Source organism: Amphiprion ocellaris, chromosome 7, assembly GCF_022539595.1.
Source record: "Amphiprion ocellaris isolate individual 3 ecotype Okinawa chromosome 7, ASM2253959v1, whole genome shotgun sequence".
Lineage (NCBI taxonomy): Eukaryota > Metazoa > Chordata > Actinopteri > Pomacentridae > Amphiprion > Amphiprion ocellaris.
Genome location: NC_072772.1, coordinates 15,706,332 through 15,724,795, shown reverse-complemented (window position 1 = coordinate 15,724,795; position 18,464 = coordinate 15,706,332). Strand labels below are relative to the sequence as shown.

The window sequence follows — 18,464 nt, the reverse complement described above, 5'->3', positions numbered from 1 at the left end:
GCTGCGACCATTTGGGAGTTTTATTTCTTCCTTCTCTTTTCCACACTGAGCTGGTTGAGAACAAATCTAGAAGAAGATTTTTAGCAACTCTCCTGAAATTTGACAGAGTTGAAATGTGACTTTGACACAAACATGTCATGTATATTCTAGCATTTAGTTTGTTTTCCGTCAGAGAGATCAGTGAGCTTCGTTTGAAGGAGGAACAAAGAGACAAGAAGAGAAACGTAAAGACTGACAGTGAAACAAGCACATGGTTGAAGCTCCTCCATGTTCACACTCTGTCCAGAGTCAAAAACATTCCTTGTAGGAAAATCCCATCAGATCTGTAGTTGACTGCTGTGATTCACCAGTATGCCCACCAGGAGGCAGCAGAGGACAGTATGTCTCTCAGGTGAGTCAGCTGCTGGAACAAAATTATGAAACTTCAATGCAAAACAACCACAAAATGATGTAAAACAGATTCAAATGTGACAAAAAACTACCACAAATTTGCAAAACAACCAAAATGTCCCTCAAAACAAACAAAATGAAACCCAAAACAACCACAAATGTGAAACTCTCAACGTGACATAAAATGACTACAAAATTACAAACTAAAATATGATACAAAAAACAAAACCACAAAAAGTAACAAAACGATCATAAAGTTGCAAAATAATAAACTGTGATGCCCAACAACCAAAAATAACCAAAACAAGATTCAAAATGACAACAATATATAATGCCTTCAAACTGTGACACAAAATAATCACAAGACGTTCAAAAATGACCAAAATAAGTACGAAAAATTACAACGAAAAGATGTTAATTGGCCAAAATCTGACAAACTTACAAAACAACCAAGAAGAAACACAAAATGACCACAAAAAGAAAAATATCTACAAGACAGAAAACGTCCAAAATGACACATAAAATAATGAAAATTCAATGCAAAATCATCTCAAAATAATGCAAAATAGCTAAAAATGTGACAAAACTACCACAAATTTGCTAAACAGCCAAAATGTGACAAAATGTCCACACAAAGTGGCTACATATCCACGAGAAGACAAACAACTTCCAAAATGTGACCTAAAATTCAGAAAATTAGATTGAAAACAACCATACAATGATTTAAAATGGATAAAAAATGTGATAAAAAATAAGAAAATTAAACTCAAATTGCCAAAAAAACGTGAAATTGTCAAAGTATGACATAAAACAACTACAAGACATTCAAAAATGACCAAAATAAATCACAAAATTGCAACAAAAAGATGTGAAATGGTCAAAATGTGACACAAATTTGCAAAACAACTAAAATGAAACACAAAGTGACCACGAAAAATAGGAGATTTTTCGCGAGAAGACAGAAAACTGCCACGTGACGTAAAATTATGAAAATTTAATGCAGAACAACCACAAAATGATGTAAAATAGATAAAAATGTGACAAAAACTACCAAAAAATTTTCATAACAACCAAAATGTTTCTCAAAAACAACAAGAAACACAAAACAACCACAGCTAGATAAAATGTGACATAAAAAGACCACAAAAAGCAGCAATATATTGACATGAAGACAGAAACCTACCAAAATATATAGTAAAATTATGAACATTCAAAGTAAAACAACCATGAAATGATGTAAAATAGATGAAAACGTGACAAAAACTAAGAAAATTAAATGCAAGTGACCACAAAAACATGTGAAATTATCAAAATGTGACCCAAAACAATCAAATGAGCACAAAAACATGTAAAAACTCTTCTGCTGATTGGTCTTGTTTCTAATTTTGTGCAAGTTTACATTAAAATCTGACATTTTCACTGAGCTGCCAGACTTTCATGTGCACATTTAGCACATTTAGTCCAAGTGATTTTCACGTCTTTTAAATGAAATACTGAGATTAAAAGTGAAAATCCTGACTTGTTTGTGTCGTTTAAACCACTGAACGTGACATAAAGTTGTAATTAAAGCCGACATGTTTAATAATCTCTGATACTAAATGCAGCTCTGGGATGAATGAAAGCCATTTGAATGAGGAATTGTTGTAGGGTGGATTCTCAGAGCGGCCACTGGAGGGCGCTGTGCTGTTTGGAATGAGCTGCTTCAGCTTCCTGTCTGATGTTGAACGACTGGAAATGACACACACACACACACTCTCTTTCTCTCTCTCTCTCATACGTGTACGCAAGTCATAAATAATTATTAAAAAAATACGTTCTGAAGGAGTGGATGTCTGGTACCCTAGAAACCTGGGGTCGATTACGCCCTCACCGAGGCGGTGACTGCGCACAAGGGATAAGTCACCTCAAATTATCCTACAGGCTGTCACCTTTGACCACGGTTCCCACCTGCTTCTGCCAAATTGAAGATGTCAAGATGTCTATGCCCTCTCTGTTCCTAATATGGCCTTGAGAAAGACAGTTGCTTACCAAACAAGATATGTAAGTGAGAGACAACTGCTGTAAAGAAAACATGATTATTGTCCAGTTTGTGTTCCTGAACAGACAAAGCTGTCACTATATTTGGGCTGTAATCTAAATATTGCATTCCTCCCAACTGCATATATACCCAAGGTCAGGGAGACTCCTCAGAGTTGATGCTGGCAATGCTTGCATGAATGTGCTGCTTTGTTGTAATACTTCTTCTGACGTCAATAAAATCTACTCTCAACCCAAGATGTCTGAGTCTCCAGAGTGTCTCTGAGTTTGCCTCCTGATTCTTCTCTCGACATCGCAGAATTCTCCAACGCTATTGTTAACAAAATGTTAATCTGTAGCCACCTTCCCAGGAACGGACAAAGTTCACAATATACAGAGTCTTTTAATGGGACGTGCAACAATCTCATTGGTCAAAAAACTGTTGGAGAAAAGCTGTGTTTAAGCTCAGCCCTCTCTTCACTGATGCACAGGCATGTCCTTAGCCTGCTGGCACACAATCCCTCCAATCAGAAGATCCCGGATACTGTAAATGAGACCCTCCCCATGAGGGGATTCATATGTATCTTTCTGTACTGTTCCCTTCTCCATTACCTGCTGACTTCTGTCTCAGTCATATATTATCACAGCTTCTAGTTGATGCACCAGCTCCAGATATAAGTATTTTATCAGTTCTTAAACACAGCAGCTTTTGTTCTCACAAGAAGTCTTCATGACATGGAGTGGCCTTCAGTGCTCAGTGAGTGTTTGAGATTGTGTAGTGTGCGTGCATGTCTGTGTGTCTGAATGTAAGCAGCTGTGGTTGTACAGTCATTTTACAGATAGCCAAATGGACATAATAGTGTATTAAAATATGCTAGAAAAAAAATCTAAATTAATTTACGCGCCTTTCCTTGTTTTGTTTGAAGCCTCTGTGAGGCGTTGCACGACGATGGAGAACTGGAAACCAGTAGAAGAGGCTAAGCTTAAAAAGGCATGCATAAATAAATGCTGTCAGAGGTCAGTAAAGAGACTGGCTTTTCGGGCATAATGTTTACAACTGCCCCCTTGTTCACCAGTATGCCCTTTGTTCAGTAGTCCTGTTTTTTACCATTGCTTGACATGTTTTTAAACCAGTGGTTCTCAACTGGTAGGTCAAGACCCAAACGTGTGTTGCAGGGCCATTTTCAGTGGGTTGTAAATTCAATAATCTTGTAAATTTTGTACTTTTTTTTCAAAGTTAAAACTTGTTTTTAAAACTGTCTTTTTCAAAAATTGTGACTTTCTTCTCCAAAAATTGTGACTTTTGTGATTGCTATCACTGTTACAGTTCACTGTTCATTGTGTTGTATTAAAATGGGGCTGCAATTTGCTCTCAATGGGTTCTTATTTCTTCCATTTTAATCTCAATTTTGTTTTACCTTTGTCCCAAAGTCATTCTCACATTATCTCAGTTTTTCTAAAGATGCAATGATGAGATCTCATCTATGACTTACATTTCTCCTACACGTCTCAAAAACTCCTAAGGGGGGTTTAGGAGCAATAATTGAGATTCGAATGATCTTAAGATGAAAGGCAATTGAGATCTCTGTTACAACTCTTTAGTGCTCTTCCTGGCTTTTTAGGAACAATAAGCAAGACATGAATGAGATCATAAAGACACGATGATAAGATCTCATCTACGACTTACATTTCTCCTACAAGTCTCAAAAACTCAGTCTCACATTATCACAGTTTTGCTCCTAAGGGGGTTTTAGGAGTAATAAATCAGATTGAGGTGATCTCAAAAAGATCTTCAATTGAAATCTCCTTGCTGTCATGAGAGTTCAAGAAAAGACTATCTTGAGCAAAAAAGTTTTCCTCTGGGAGGAATCAACACTGTCATCCCCAACAGACTGGCTGAAAAGCTCCTCACCCTTGGACTAACACCCCCCCTCTGCCACTGGGTCTTGGACTTCCTAACAGACAGACCTCAGACAATCAGAGTTGGCACCAGGACATCGGGCACAGAGACTGTGAGCATAGGGACCTCCCAAGGCTGTGTGCTCAGCCCACTCCCTTACACCCTCTTCACGTACGACTGCCTCTCCTCCCAGAACACTACCATCGTCAAGTTTGTTGATGATACAACTGTCAGCTGTTGTATCATCAGCGGATGATCAACTGTGGCTTCTCATTGGTGGAGAGGAGACACCCTACATGAGGTGGCTCAGCTAGGTGTACTGGTGCCAGGATAATAATCTCTCCCTAAACTCTGAGAAGACTAAGGAGATGGTTATCGACCAGAGGAAGAGGAGAGACCAACACACCCCACTATGCATCAATGGGACTCAGGTGGAGAGGGTGAAGACCAAACTCCTTGGCACTCACATCAGCGATGTCCTCACCTGGTCTCACAACACACAATAGATTATCAAGAAGGCTCAACAGAGACTCTTCTTCCAAAGGAATCTGAGGAAATTTAAATTTTCCCCCAAACTCTTTAGCAACTTCGACAGATGAACAGTGGAGAGTGTCCTGACCACTTCCATCACAGTATGGTAGGGAAACTGCAGCAGTAGGCACAGGAAGGCTCTCCAGCGTGTCATTAAGACTGCACAATTCATCTGTGGAGCAGCCTTCCTCCCGCATTTACATCACCTGGGTCACAAAGCGAGAACACAGCATCATCAAGGACCACACCCTCCCACAGCACACACTGTTCAGACTTCGGTCCTCCGGCAGACGCTACATGAGTGTGAAAGCAAGGACCACCAGACTAAAAAACAATTTCTATCCACAGTCCAGCAGGCTACTAAACCACTGACTCACCAACAATATCTATAAATAGCAATATTTTGCACATATTTCCTGCCTTAGCACATATCCCTTGCCTGTTTACATATGACAGTATTGCACAAGATGCCAACAATTGCACATAGAATTTATTTGTAACTATTTTTATCTTATTTTATTTTATTCTATTCGTTTTCATTTCTTTTTTATTTTATCTTAGTTTATTTGTTCTTTCAGTTATGTGAAGGAAACTCGCAAAATAATCTCGTTACTCAGGGTAACCACTGTGTTTCTGCTGTGCATATGACTGTAAAGTTCTTGAATCTTGAATCTAGTAATCACGAAGTTCCTGTGCAGGCTTACATTAGTCTCATCACCAGATCCTCCACCTAACAGCTTACATCCCCATGCACCGCAACCACATCATTTATTTGTTATCCCTCATCGTTTCAGAAATTCAGACTGTTGGCTCCCGAATCGCACATTCATATGATTACCGTTCCCCCATTTTCAGCCACCATATTCAACTAGTTCCACACACACTCTCAACCTACCTAACAGGCTGGGACTGTTTCAAGTCATATCGTGTCACCTACCAACTGTGTCTTCCCTCAGTAGAAATGTCTTTTTACAATCTAAACAGTTTCCCACCCATTATCTATACATCGCTTTATCCTCTATAGGGACGGAGGGGGCTTTTGGGGGGTGTCTGCTGACTGAGGACAAAGGCAGGTCACACCCTGAACAAGTCACCAGTCCATCACAGGGCAACACAGAGAGAGACAAACAACTAAGCATCCATCTCTCATTCCAAAGTGCCAATGCTTCTTAAAGGTTTTCAAAAACAAGGACCTGCCCACATGGAAAAAGCATTTGGCCCTCACATTAGATCTTCTCAATCACTGCATCCTAAAACAATGGTCATCTGCCTGTTCCCTCTCAACTGGCAAACTCCCATTGTTCCATTGTTGTAGTGTGGTTCTTTGCTCTTACATGTAAAGGTTATTGTTGTTAAATTGTCTAAATGACAACCATTCAGTCTAGAATCATTCTAATGTTGTTTTCCAGGTCCAGGCTTGGCGTTCATTGCTTATCCTCAGGCTGTAGCCATGATGCCTCTGCCTCAACTGTGGTCCATCTGTTTCTTTGTCATGCTCATTCTCTTGGGTTTGGACACACAAGTAAGATACATTTGTCAAAGCATTCTTTTTTTGGAAAGATTTAATTAATATTTAGAACACTAATTTCTTCTCATTTGTCCATTCACTGTACAGTTTGTCGCCATGGAGGTGGTGATGACGTCTGTCACTGATATGTTTCCTAAAGTTATGCGCAGGGCAGGCCGACGGGAGAAGTTCCTCGCCCTCTTCTGCTTAATATGCTTTTCCTTTCAGCTTGTCATGCTCACTGAAGTCAGTATTTAATGTTCTATTACACTTTTTTTATTGCTCCAATATTGGTGTGTATTCCTGCCAAAAATAGTTTTCATAACACATTTTTTTCTCATTGCAACATATAAAGGAATATTTGGCTCAAAAAGGCCTTCAAACATTTGAGGAAGGAAATAAATGCATATCAAATTAATATCTTGGCTGTTGTCCCTAGGGAGGGATGTATGTGTTCCAGATGATGGACTATTATGCTTGTAATGGAGCCTGCATCCTCTTTATCTCTGTGTGTTTGAAACGCTGGCACTGGGATGGATATTTGGTAGGTATTTTGTTTGTGAAACAGTAGTTACTTTTATACCATTTTATGTTTTGCTGAGAGCTAAATCTGTAATGATTACCTGAAAACCAACCCCTCCCTGTTACTGTTTTGCAGGCTGAGTAGTACTTGTCATGAAAAGTAACAGGTTACTTCCACCTTTAGGTGGAAAGAATATGCAAAGTCCTCATACCAAGTGATTTACAAATGTGGTCGGATCTGATCAACTAATCCTGTTTAACTAATCTCGTTTCTCTTATCAAGGGGCAGATCGGTTGTATGACATCATTAAGGACATGACAGGGATGAACGCCAACCCATTTTTCAAAATCTGCTGGCTCTACCTCACACCACTGGTCTCACTGGTGAGACAGGCTTTCTGTGTCTCAGTGCTATGATGCAGTCATTAGATCAGAATCAGACTCCAGAGACTAAACCATCTATTTCTGTTTTCTTAGGGATCTTTTTTATGTTCTTTAATTGAGTACCAGCCTCTGACCTTTAATCGCTGGTATGTGTACCCAGTGTTTTTATTTCTCACACTCACACACATGCAGAGAGAGAGAGGGACAGAGAGAACTTTTGCTTCAGATTTTGTCATCTTGTATAGGTTTCCATTGGGTTGCAGGTTACACGTCATGATTTCCAGTATAATCATTGTTTGTACGTCTGATTTAAAACATTCTATTTTCCCAGTTTTAACATTTGTTCAAAATCAAAATTCCACAAGTGTGTGTGTGTGTGTGTGTGTGTGTGTGTGTGTGTGTGTGTGCAATGAAAAGTAAATGAATTTGTGATTTTAATCAAAATTTTCTAATACAAAGGTTGGATAGATACTCGGACACTTTGACAAAGTGGAAATGAGTGGACATGATGTCCACTGTTAGTTTATGAAATGAAAATCAAATCTAAACTCATGTTCCAACTAGATGAGTTGTAACTTTTAGGATTATTGTTTCACTCCATGTCACCAGAGTATGGTGATTTAGAGATGATAGACTACATGTTTCCTTTCAGTGGCAATGGACACTACCACTGTTTCATCAGTGCAATTAAAACATACAACAGGACTATTGCTGTGGTTTTTGTTGTTGTTGGGAACTGCTGGTGAATATTTCTCTCTATTTCACAACATTTTCATCATCTGTGCCAGCCTCACCTTGAAAACTCATTGACCCAAAAAATGGAGAGGACCAAGAGTTCTCTACCAGCTGACATGGAAGAACAGAATGATCACCTGATACTTAACTCTTGAGCGACTGCATTTGTGTGTCCAGCGACTTAGATCTGACACTGATTTGGCTATTGACCATAAAGGACTTTCTCTGCTAATCAGATGTTGCTTAAAATCCAAAGTCTGTCTGAGAACAACTTTCCTTATCAGTTGTTCATTTGAAATATATTCTCTGCCTGGAGATAATTTACATTTCTACCAAACGGATTAACTGCTTGGGTGAGAACTGGTGAATATAAAGGCACACAACACTTCGATGCTCAGTGTAAGAGGACCGGGAAACTTCTGTTTCAGTCTGAACTTTTAGGCATATTGAACAGAAAGTGTGCTCAAAAAGACATGGAAGGCGAGGTGGAGGAGAGAGGACACTGGGAAAGTAAGGTGCAGTTTCTCCTGGCTGTTGCTGGGAATGTCGTTGGTCTGGGCAATGTGTGGAGGTTCCCTTACCTCTGCTACAAAAATGGAGGGGGTAAGCAAACATGATGCTCACTACATACTTGTGTTGAATATACATGCATTTTGGGGAGTACTTAATGCAGTTATTTTTTATTCATTAATCACAAGCTGTATCTATGTTGCAGGATTGTGTTGATTGTACCGAACATGACTGAATTCTACAAGCTCTGTCAATGTGCATGACTCATATCGATACAGTTCAAACAAATTCAGGTCAGAAGTGTTGAGAAATGTGCCATTCAAATAAAAAAGTGATATTTGCATCACAAGCTTTTAGATGCCAAGAAGTAAAGCTGTGTTGTTCACTGTGACCCATAATGAAACCAAGGAAGCCACAGAAAGCAATGTCTCAAGACAGAAAAAATGCAATGAAGAAACTGGGAACAGCAGAAGAAACACAGATAACTTCAGCAAGTAGAGAATTTCAAAACACAGAATTTCATCACAGACTCCTCTTTTGACACTGATTAAGCTGAAATCCTTTCACACTGGAAACATGTCTTCAGTGTTCAGACTTTAACATTTCAAAAAAATAATTATTAAGCTACTGAGTAACTAGATCTGTTGATCTTGAGGCAAATCTTGTCTTCCACCTCCAGCACCAGCTAGTTGGCAGCCTTAGTCTGTCTGTCTGATGATACAGTGTATCGTGCCTGTATAACTTTTCTGCATACTTTTAGTTTGTTAGTAATTCAGCCTCTGGCCGATAGCTGTCTCCCAAGAGCGTTGCCTGTCTAGTCGCTACTCAAAACAGTCATCACTGTCTGTTTCTTGTACCAGTTCTATACATATATAATGTATTTAGATTTTTTGGTATAAGTAAATTCTTTTTGTAGTAAAAGTATTGGTTTGCTGTGCCTTTGTTATCCTGCGTGTGCGCGTCTGACCTGCTCTGTGACAACATCCTCAAATAAGATCAGAGACTTGAAAGAGCAGTGGAAACAGACAGCTTTAACAATTTACAAAAACATTCTGTGTTCATGATTATTTGTTGTTCAGGCACCAGTCCAACATTAATTTTTTGATCAGTCTTTTCTTTCATGACTGTGACACATGAAATGGTTCTTCTGCCTTTGGTTTTGAAGCAAAAAGCAGTAATATGTTTTTGTTGTTGTTGTTTTCACTTTTGAATTACAAATGAATCTGGAGTATTCCATGATACCCAGACAATGTTCATTCAGGTCGAGGAACTTAATGAACTTGATTACGTGGATTCAGATTAGAGCAATCTTGCAGGACTGAAACCAAATCATTTGGTCTCAATGCAATGAATTTGCTGATTTGTCAAAAATGCAGCCAATATTTCATTATTTACAATTTACTTGTTACCAAGAAAGTGCAGTACAAGTATACAATATTGTCTATTTTGTAAATCCAGGTGCATTCTTGGTGCCATATCTGGTATTTGTGGTGACCTGTGGCGTTCCCTTGTTCCTGCTGGAGACGACCATAGGCCAGTATACTCAGGAGGGCAGCATCACCTGCTGGAAGAAGTTATGTCCACTGGCAGCAGGTACAGTACACTGTTCAAGACTTTATTGTAGCAGAGCATGAAAAACAGTATCATGTAGTGCCTTTAAATTATACTACCCTCACCTTGAAAGTTTGATTGCTTTTAAGCATTTAGTCACGGTCAGTATAAGAAGGCTTTTAGAGAAGAATTTACAGGGACAAAAGTATTTTTCATGTCAAAGTGAAAACAAATTTCTACAAAGTAATGTCAAATAATTGAAATCATGCAGTGTAAAATTAGTTAATGCAAAGGTATTTACCCCCTTCAAGTCAGAATTTAGTCTTAATCAGGCTTGCACATCTGGACATTGCTATATTACCCAGTTGACCACTGTAAAGCTGTTCAAGCTCTTTTAGGTTGCATGGACAAGTAACAGTTCTCCTGCAGACCTCATTAGGTTGTCATCCAGGATTTCTCTATACTTTGTTGCATTCATTTTACCCTCTACCTTATAAAGGTAGAGGGTAAAATGACCTCTTTAACCATTGTGAAAGAGGTCTCGATCTCAATGGGTTTTTTATCTGTGTGAATAAAGGTTAGATAAATAAATTTAAAAAGCCTTTTGGGGCCTGAGAAGCATCCTCACATCATGATGTTGCCACCACTGTGCTTCAAGTGGAGGGTGGCGTGTTTGTGATGATGTACAGTGTTTGGTGTCTCGTCTGAAGGCAAAAAAGACCAATTTGGGCCTAACTCCACCAAAGATCCTTCTTCTTCTACTTGACTTCAGAGGCGCTTACACGCCTTTTTCTCAAACTCTAATCACAATTTGATGTGAGAATTTTTCAGCAGTGGCTTGCTCTTCTCCACTCTCCCATAAAACTTTGACTGGTGAAGACAGGCAACAGTTGTTGTTGATGCAATCTGTCCCATCTCAGTTGCTGAAGCTTGTAACTCCTCTAGTACAGTATTAGGCATCTTTGTGGCCTCTCTCACTTCTCTTTTTTTTTTGCACAGTCACTCAGTTTTTGAGGATGGCCTGTCCTAAGCAGATTTATGCATGTGCCATATTTCTTCAGTTTCTTGAATTTTCAATTCAATTTTATTTATATAGAGCAAATTACAGTCAAATTGTCTCGAGACGCTTTACAGAACCCATATGCCTGACCCCCAGAGCAAGCCAAAAGGCGACAGTGGCAAGGAAAACACCCTTTTAACAGGGAAAAAAACCTCGAGCAGAACCCGGCTCTAATGTGGGGGGACCCATCTGCCTGCTGGCCGGGCGGGTTGAGAGGGACAGAAGAGGTAGAGAGGTAGAGATAGAGGGATGGAGGTAGAGGGTTAGAGGTAGAGGGTTAGAGGTAGAGGGTTAGAGGTGGAGGTAGAGGGATAGAGGTAGAGGGATAGAGGTGGAGGTAGAGGGATAGAGGTAGAGGGATAGAGGTGGAGGGATAGAGGTAGAGGGATAGAGGTGGAGGTAGAGGGATAGAGGTAGAGGGTTACAGGTAGAGGGACAGAAGAGGTAGAGGGTTACAGGTAGAGGGATAGAGGTAGAGGGTTACAGGTAGAGGGTTACAGGTAGAGGGATAGAGGTAGAGGGTTGCAGGTAGAGGGTTACAGGTAGAGGGTTACAGGTAGAGGGTTACAGGTAGAGGGATAGAGGTAGAGGGTTGCAGGTAGAGGGTTACAGGTAGAGGGTTACAGGTAGAGGGTTACAGGTAGAGGGATAGAGGTAGAGGGATAGAGGTAGAGGGATAGAGATAGAGAGGTAGGGGGGGGACACAAGGACCATAAAACACACAGTATAATACATGCATGATAAGACAGATGATACATGCAAAGTACAACTAACATGGAAACTAATTATAGTTTACTGCTATGGTGTACAGCTCTGGCATTAAATGTACTACATATATAGCTGGTGGTAAATTCAAAAATATGTAGATGAGCAAATCAAGTATAGTAAGGGCAATGCAGAGTAGATCAGTGGAAATGGGCAGCTGGCGGTGGGAGAACAACCACACATCTGAAGCATCCAGCTCTGGGACCAGGGACACTCGGAGAAAGGACACAGAAAGAAACAGAGTGAGTGTAATGCAATAATGGTATATATAGTAAATACATAGGTAGTTAGAGAAGGGCTCAGTGCATCAAGAGAGGTCCCCCAGCAGTCTAGGCCTATAGCAGCAGAACTAGGGCCAGACTAAAGGGACATCAAGAGGGGAAGTCAGATTTAACTGTACTCCAAGGGATATTCAGTGACTTGGAAATTTTCTTGTATCCATCACCAGACATATGCTTTATAATAACCTTTTCATGAAGTTGTCCTCATTATGTACTTACAACTAAGAGAACTGATTCCCCAGTGGCTGGACCTTCCAGATACATCTGCTTTCATATTACAATCATTTGAGACACATTCACTGCATTCAGATGATCTTCATTTCACTAATTGGGTGTCATTTAGCACAAACTGGCTGCAAAGTGAAAGGAGTTACGCTTTGCAGCAGCTAACAACGAGTTAGTAGAATAGCAGAAGTATTGGGGATGATGAGCTTGATGTATTCACTAGACCTAGTGCGATATGAATCGAAGTGTTGGAGTGAAGAAGAGAGGACAGGTAGGGAGCTGTATTGCCCAGATTAATATGTCCATCCATCCATTATCTATACACCGCTTAATCCTCACTAGGGTCGTGGGGGGGGGCTGGAGCCTATCCCAGCTGACTCGGGCGAAGGCAGGGGACACCCTAGACAGGTCACCAGTCTGTCGCAGGGCTACATATATAGACAAACAAGCACTCACACATTCACACCTGCGGGCAATTTAGAATAATCAATTAACCTCAGCACATTTTTGGACTGTGGGAGGAAGCCGGAGTACCCGGAGAAAACCCATGCATGCACAGGGAGAACATGCAAACTCCATGCAGAAAGATCCCGGGAAAGCCGGGACGCGAACCAGGGACCTTCTTGCTGCAAGGCGAAAGTGCTAACCACTACGCCACTGTGCAGCCCCAGATTAATATATATGTTATTTTAATTGTTTAATTTTACATTAGTTTTCATGTTTAGTAATATTTAAGATTTCATCCTTATAGAGGGACGTCTCCATAGATGTCAGGTTGCTGTGACACTGAAAAACTGTTTGGATAACGGAGGTTTGTCGATAACCGAAAGTATCAAATCTGACCTTGTAGGTATTGGCTATGCAGGGCAGCTGATCATCCTCTACAGTTGTATGACTTACATTATTATTCTGGCCTGGGCGTTGCTCTACCTCGTGTTCTCCTTCAGCTCCCAGCTTCCCTGGGCCAGTTGCAACAACTACTGGAACACAGGTACAATTCAAAGATTGTTTCATTGTCTGATGCATTAAGGGTTGTGTGACAGCATATACGTTCATATTTGCATGATGCATGATATTAAACGAAGACAAAGTATTGGCTTCTCTATTTTCACTCGGCTGAGAAACATCTCCAACATGTGAAAAAATGAAACTAAAACATAGAACAACATGCCCTCAGGCCAGTAGCTGCGTTGTGTATAAAACCTGCATCAAACTTGATGAATTTTAAATTCCTGTCTTTCCTCCCTCTTTCTTAGATGACTGTGTAGACTATTCAACAAAAAATGCCAGCGTACCATGGAACAATCAGACCAACTCAACATCTGCAGCCACAGAATTCTGGGAGTATGTCTGTGGAGACGAACAAATGAAACTTCAAGACTATAATAACATTCAAAGTTAACATTTAATTGATATGTAATGCTAACCAAAGCTGTTCATCTTTTTTACTTCCAGACGACGTGTGCTGGCTATCTCAGGAGGCATTGAGGAGATCGGCAGCATCAGGTGGGAGGTGCTGTTGTGTGTAATTGCTATGTGGATCATCTGCTACTTTTGTATCTGGAAAGGTGTCAAGTCTACAGGAAAGGTATTTATAGAGACAATAAAAAACTGATTTGAATGATGACACAGTATAATCAGAAATGTTTTTTCTTTTTCAAGGTGGTGTATTTCACTGCTACCTTCCCCTATGTGATGCTGCTAATTCTTCTGATTCGTGGACTCTCTCTTCCTGGTGCACTACAAGGAGTGAAGTTTTATCTTCTGCCTGAAGCCTCACGACTCACGGATCCTCAGGTAGATGTCTGATGATTTTAACAGTGCAGAGAGCAGGTGGACAAATGTACTCACTGTTGCTGTGGAACAGGTGTGGATGGAGGCTGGGTCTCAGATCTTCTTCTCCTACAGTATCGGTGTGGGATCCCTAACTGTGCTGGGAAGCTACAACAAACTCAAAAACAATTGTTACAAGTAAGTAGTTGTCTATGAGTGATTGGGCTTAATGTTTAATTTCAGGACTCTCTAAAAAACCATCAACATTTCTGACAGGTGCAAGATAAGAGTCAAGCAACATCAAATTAAAATTATTCCAGCTTCGTGCTATGAAATGAAAGAGTATTCTCTGTGTTTTCATGTTTTGCAGGGACTGTCTGTGGCTGTGTTTGCTGAACAGTGGTACCAGTGTTGTAGCTGGCTTTGCAGTCTTCTCAGTGCTTGGATTCATGGCTCATGAGCAGGGCGTTCCCATTGCAGAGGTGGCAGAGTCAGGTACAGATTCTGAGATATTCAGAAACAGAAAATCTCATCTTCCTGCAGACAGTGTTGCAGAATTTACACATTTTACAAAATTATATTTTGTTTGGATTGAATTTTGGATCCACTTGGCATAACGTGTTCCTTGGCTCTACAAAGCAGAAAACCACAGACCGATGCATCTCCATAGAGCTCTTAGGCATCACCCTGGACTCCTGCCCCCGAAAACAATACAGTGCATCATCCTCCTATTCTCAAATTATCTGCCCACAGACAAATACACAAAACAACATCTACTAGCTCGTCTCGACCACCTTAACTATGCCATACACATTATCCCCCAAGGGAAACCAAAAAGCAGCAGCCATCCATTATCTCCCTAACAAGGTCTCATTAGATAATACATGAAAATTGTCTTCCCGGCGAAGCCTTTCCTTCTTCTGCTTCTATACTTCTATCTGCCGCAGATATGATTGTTCACTTCCAAGTGTCCCACAGAGTTTAGTTTCCCTCAACTTTCAGTCCAGTTTCCCCTTGTCTACATTCCTTGAGCTGTACCTCATTATCCTAACTTCCATTCTCTGTGGGCATGAATGGTTCAGGAAATCCATACTCATCTACTCAGACATCATAAGGAAATCATAAACAAATCACAAGCACAAGCTCATCCTGTGCAGGCTTACATTAATCTCACCACCAGTTCCTCCACCTAACAGCTTACATCCCCATGCATCACAACCACATCAGTAGACATGCCCTCAGTAGAAATGTCTTTTTACAATCTAAACAGTTTCCCACCCATTATCTATACATCGCTTTATCCTCTATAGGGACGGAGGGGGCTTTTGGGGGGTGTCTGCTGAGTGAGGGCAAAGGCAGGTCACACCCTGAACAAGTCACCAGTCCATCACAGGGCAACACAGAGAGACAAACAACTAAGCATCCATCTCTCATTCCAAAGTGCCAATGCTTCTTAAAGGTTTTCAAAAACAAGGACCTGCCCACATGGAAAAAGCATTTGGCCCTCACATTAGATCTTCTCAATCACTGCATCGTTAAACGATGCTCATGCACCTGTTCCCTCTCAGTCAGTCTTACTTTAAAATGTATGTTCTTGCTGGCCTTTTTTAGTTTCTGAAGGTGTTCTGAATTCACTCCATCTTTATCCATTAGTGTTTGTCTCCCAAGCTGATGACATCCCATCACATCTCACCAGATCTGCCACTCAGACAACCTCCTGATCCATCCTCATCCTTACATCCAATACTCATTCCCGTCGTCCAATATCACCTTTCCTCATTGAACTGGCAAACTCCCATTGTTCCATTGTTGTAGTGTGGTTCTTTGCTCTTACATGTAAAGGTTATTGTTGCTAAATTGTCTAAATGACAACCATTCAGTCTAGAATTATTCTAATGTTGTTTTCCAGGTCCAGGCTTGGCGTTCATTGCTTATCCTCAGGCTGTAGCCATGATGCCTCTGCCTCAACTGTGGTCCATCTGTTTCTTTGTCATGCTCATTCTCTTGGGTTTGGACACACAAGTAAGATACATCAAACTGTCACAAAATTCTTTTTTTTGAACGATTTCATTTTATTTTTGGAAAACTGATTTCTTCTCATTTGTCCATTCACTGTACAGTTTGTCACCATGGAGGTGGTGATGACGTCTATCACTGATATGTTTCCTAAAGTTATGCGCAGGGCAGGCCGACGGGAGAAGTTCCTCATCCTCTTCTGTCTAATATGCTTCTTCTGTCAGCTTGTCATGATCACTGAAGTCAGTATTTAATGTTCTTTTACACTTCTTTTTTATTGCTCCAATATTGGTGTGTATTCCTGCCAAAAATAGTTTTCATAACACTTTTTTTGTCATTGCAACATATGAAGGAATATTTGACTCAAAAAGGCCTTCAAACATTTGAGGAAGGAAATAAATGCATATCAAATTAATATCTTGGCTATTGTCCCTAGGGAGGGATGTATGTGTTCCAGATGATGGACTATTATGCTTGTAATGGAGCCTGCATCCTCTTTATCTCTGTGTTTGAAACGCTGGCACTGGGATGGATATTTGGTAGGTATTTTGTTTGTGAAACAGTAGTTACTTTTATACCATTTTATGTTTTGCTGAGAGCTAAATCTGTAATGATTACCTGAAAACCAACCCCTCCCTGTTACTGTTTTGCAGGCTGAGTAGTACTTGTCATGAAAAGTAACAGGTTACTTCCACCTTTAGGTGGAAAGAATATGCAAAGTCCTCATACCAAGTGATTTACAAATGTGGTCGGATCTGATCAACTAATCCTGTTTAACTAATCTCGTTTCTCTTATCAAGGGGCAGATCGGTTGTATGACATCATTAAGGACATGACAGGGATGAACGCCAACCCATTTTTCAAAATCTGCTGGCTCTACCTCACACCACTGGTCTCACTGGTGAGACAGGCTTTCTGTGTCTCAGTGCTATGATGCAGTCATTAGATCAGAATCAGACTCCAGAGACTAAACCATCTGTTTCTGTTTTCTTAGGGATCTTTTTTATGTTCTTTAATTGAGTACCAGCCTCTGACCTTTAATCGCTGGTACGTGTACCCAGACTGGGCATATGTGTTGGGCTGGCTACTGGCCCTCTCCTCAATCCTGCTTGTGCCTGGATGTGCACTGTATAAGTTGATCACTGGGACTGGGACCCTCAAACAGGTGGGACAACTGTGTAACTGATTATTATGGTAACAAATGAAAGCGGAAGACAAGGTGTGTGTGTCAAATATAATTTTAGATTATTAATTTGTAATTTTAAACTCAAAACTGTCTAATTAACAAGAGCATAATGACGCAACCATTTTAACATTTTCAGAAAATGTGCAATATTTCAACCAAAACTGTGGAGATGAGTGGAGCCTCATGTTCACAGTGTTTTAATAAAATGAAAATCAAAGCTCAATTGAGGTGCTTCACAACTTGAACAGTGAGTGAAGCTTTGTATGAAATGTCAAAAGATTTTACCAGCAAGTTAACTCTCCAATCTGGTTGTAGCTTTTAGAATTACTATTGTGATTATGTAGGAGAGAGGTCCTTCATTTATTTGAAAGTTGCACGAGCTTGTTTCCAGAGTACCAACTACATTCTTCATCTGGTGTTAATTAGCGGCATTCATGCTGTTGTCAAGCTGGAGCAATGGAATAAACACCTATATTGCAACGACTGTTCTATCCGTTTGTTGGAAACTTTCACTGAATATTTCTCTCTATTTCACAGCGTTGTCATCACCTGTGCCAGCCTGAACCTGATAACTTATCGACCTAACAGCAAAAAAGGAATGCTAGTTTACTAGCTGATATGAAGGAACGGAAGGATCCCCGGATACTCAGTTGTTGAACAACTGCATTTATGTGTCCAACAGCTTAGATTTGACACTGATTCAGCTACTGACTATAAAATCTCTTTCTCTGCGTTTTAAACATTACTTGAAATTCAAAGGCTTTTTCTGTTTATTTTTGCTGTATTATACTGAGGATTAATACTAAACTTGTAAAGAAAAAATATCACTGCATGTGGCAATGGTGATCCAAGCAGCTTTGACCTTCCCATGTTCCCTGAAAGATACAGAATCATTGGACTACTGATTGTATAACTGTGTTTGTAATCTAAAAAAAATTTTTTAAAAATTTATTTATTGATATATTTTTTTATTGATATATATATTTTATTTTTATATATATATATATATATATATATATATATATATATATATATATATATATATATATATATATATATATATATATATATATATATATATATATATATATATATATATACACGTATTATGT

General features: G+C 39.9%; 2 protein-coding genes across 2 annotated transcripts; both read left to right on the top strand.

The window, feature by feature from the left end:
* The first annotated feature begins 6,245 nt into the window (after positions 1-6,245).
* On the top strand, positions 6,246-7,240 carry LOC129349377 (sodium- and chloride-dependent betaine transporter-like). Its single transcript, XM_055012518.1, has 4 exons — positions 6,246-6,359; positions 6,453-6,590; positions 6,784-6,888; positions 7,150-7,240. Exons 1-4 carry the CDS (start codon positions 6,288-6,290, stop codon positions 7,183-7,185), a joined length of 351 nt encoding a protein of 116 aa, XP_054868493.1. The 5' UTR covers positions 6,246-6,287; the 3' UTR covers positions 7,186-7,240.
* Positions 7,241-8,153: 913 nt separating this feature from the next.
* LOC111589119 (sodium- and chloride-dependent GABA transporter 2-like) lies at positions 8,154-18,303 on the top strand. Its single transcript, XM_023299838.3, has 14 exons — positions 8,154-8,588; positions 9,954-10,088; positions 13,228-13,368; positions 13,634-13,721; positions 13,833-13,965; positions 14,040-14,174; positions 14,245-14,348; positions 14,521-14,645; positions 16,060-16,172; positions 16,271-16,408; positions 16,603-16,705; positions 16,967-17,067; positions 17,161-17,331; positions 17,890-18,303. Exons 1-14 carry the CDS (start codon positions 8,459-8,461, stop codon positions 17,935-17,937), a joined length of 1,665 nt encoding a protein of 554 aa, XP_023155606.1. The 5' UTR covers positions 8,154-8,458; the 3' UTR covers positions 17,938-18,303.
* The last annotated feature ends 161 nt before the right edge of the window (positions 18,304-18,464 follow it).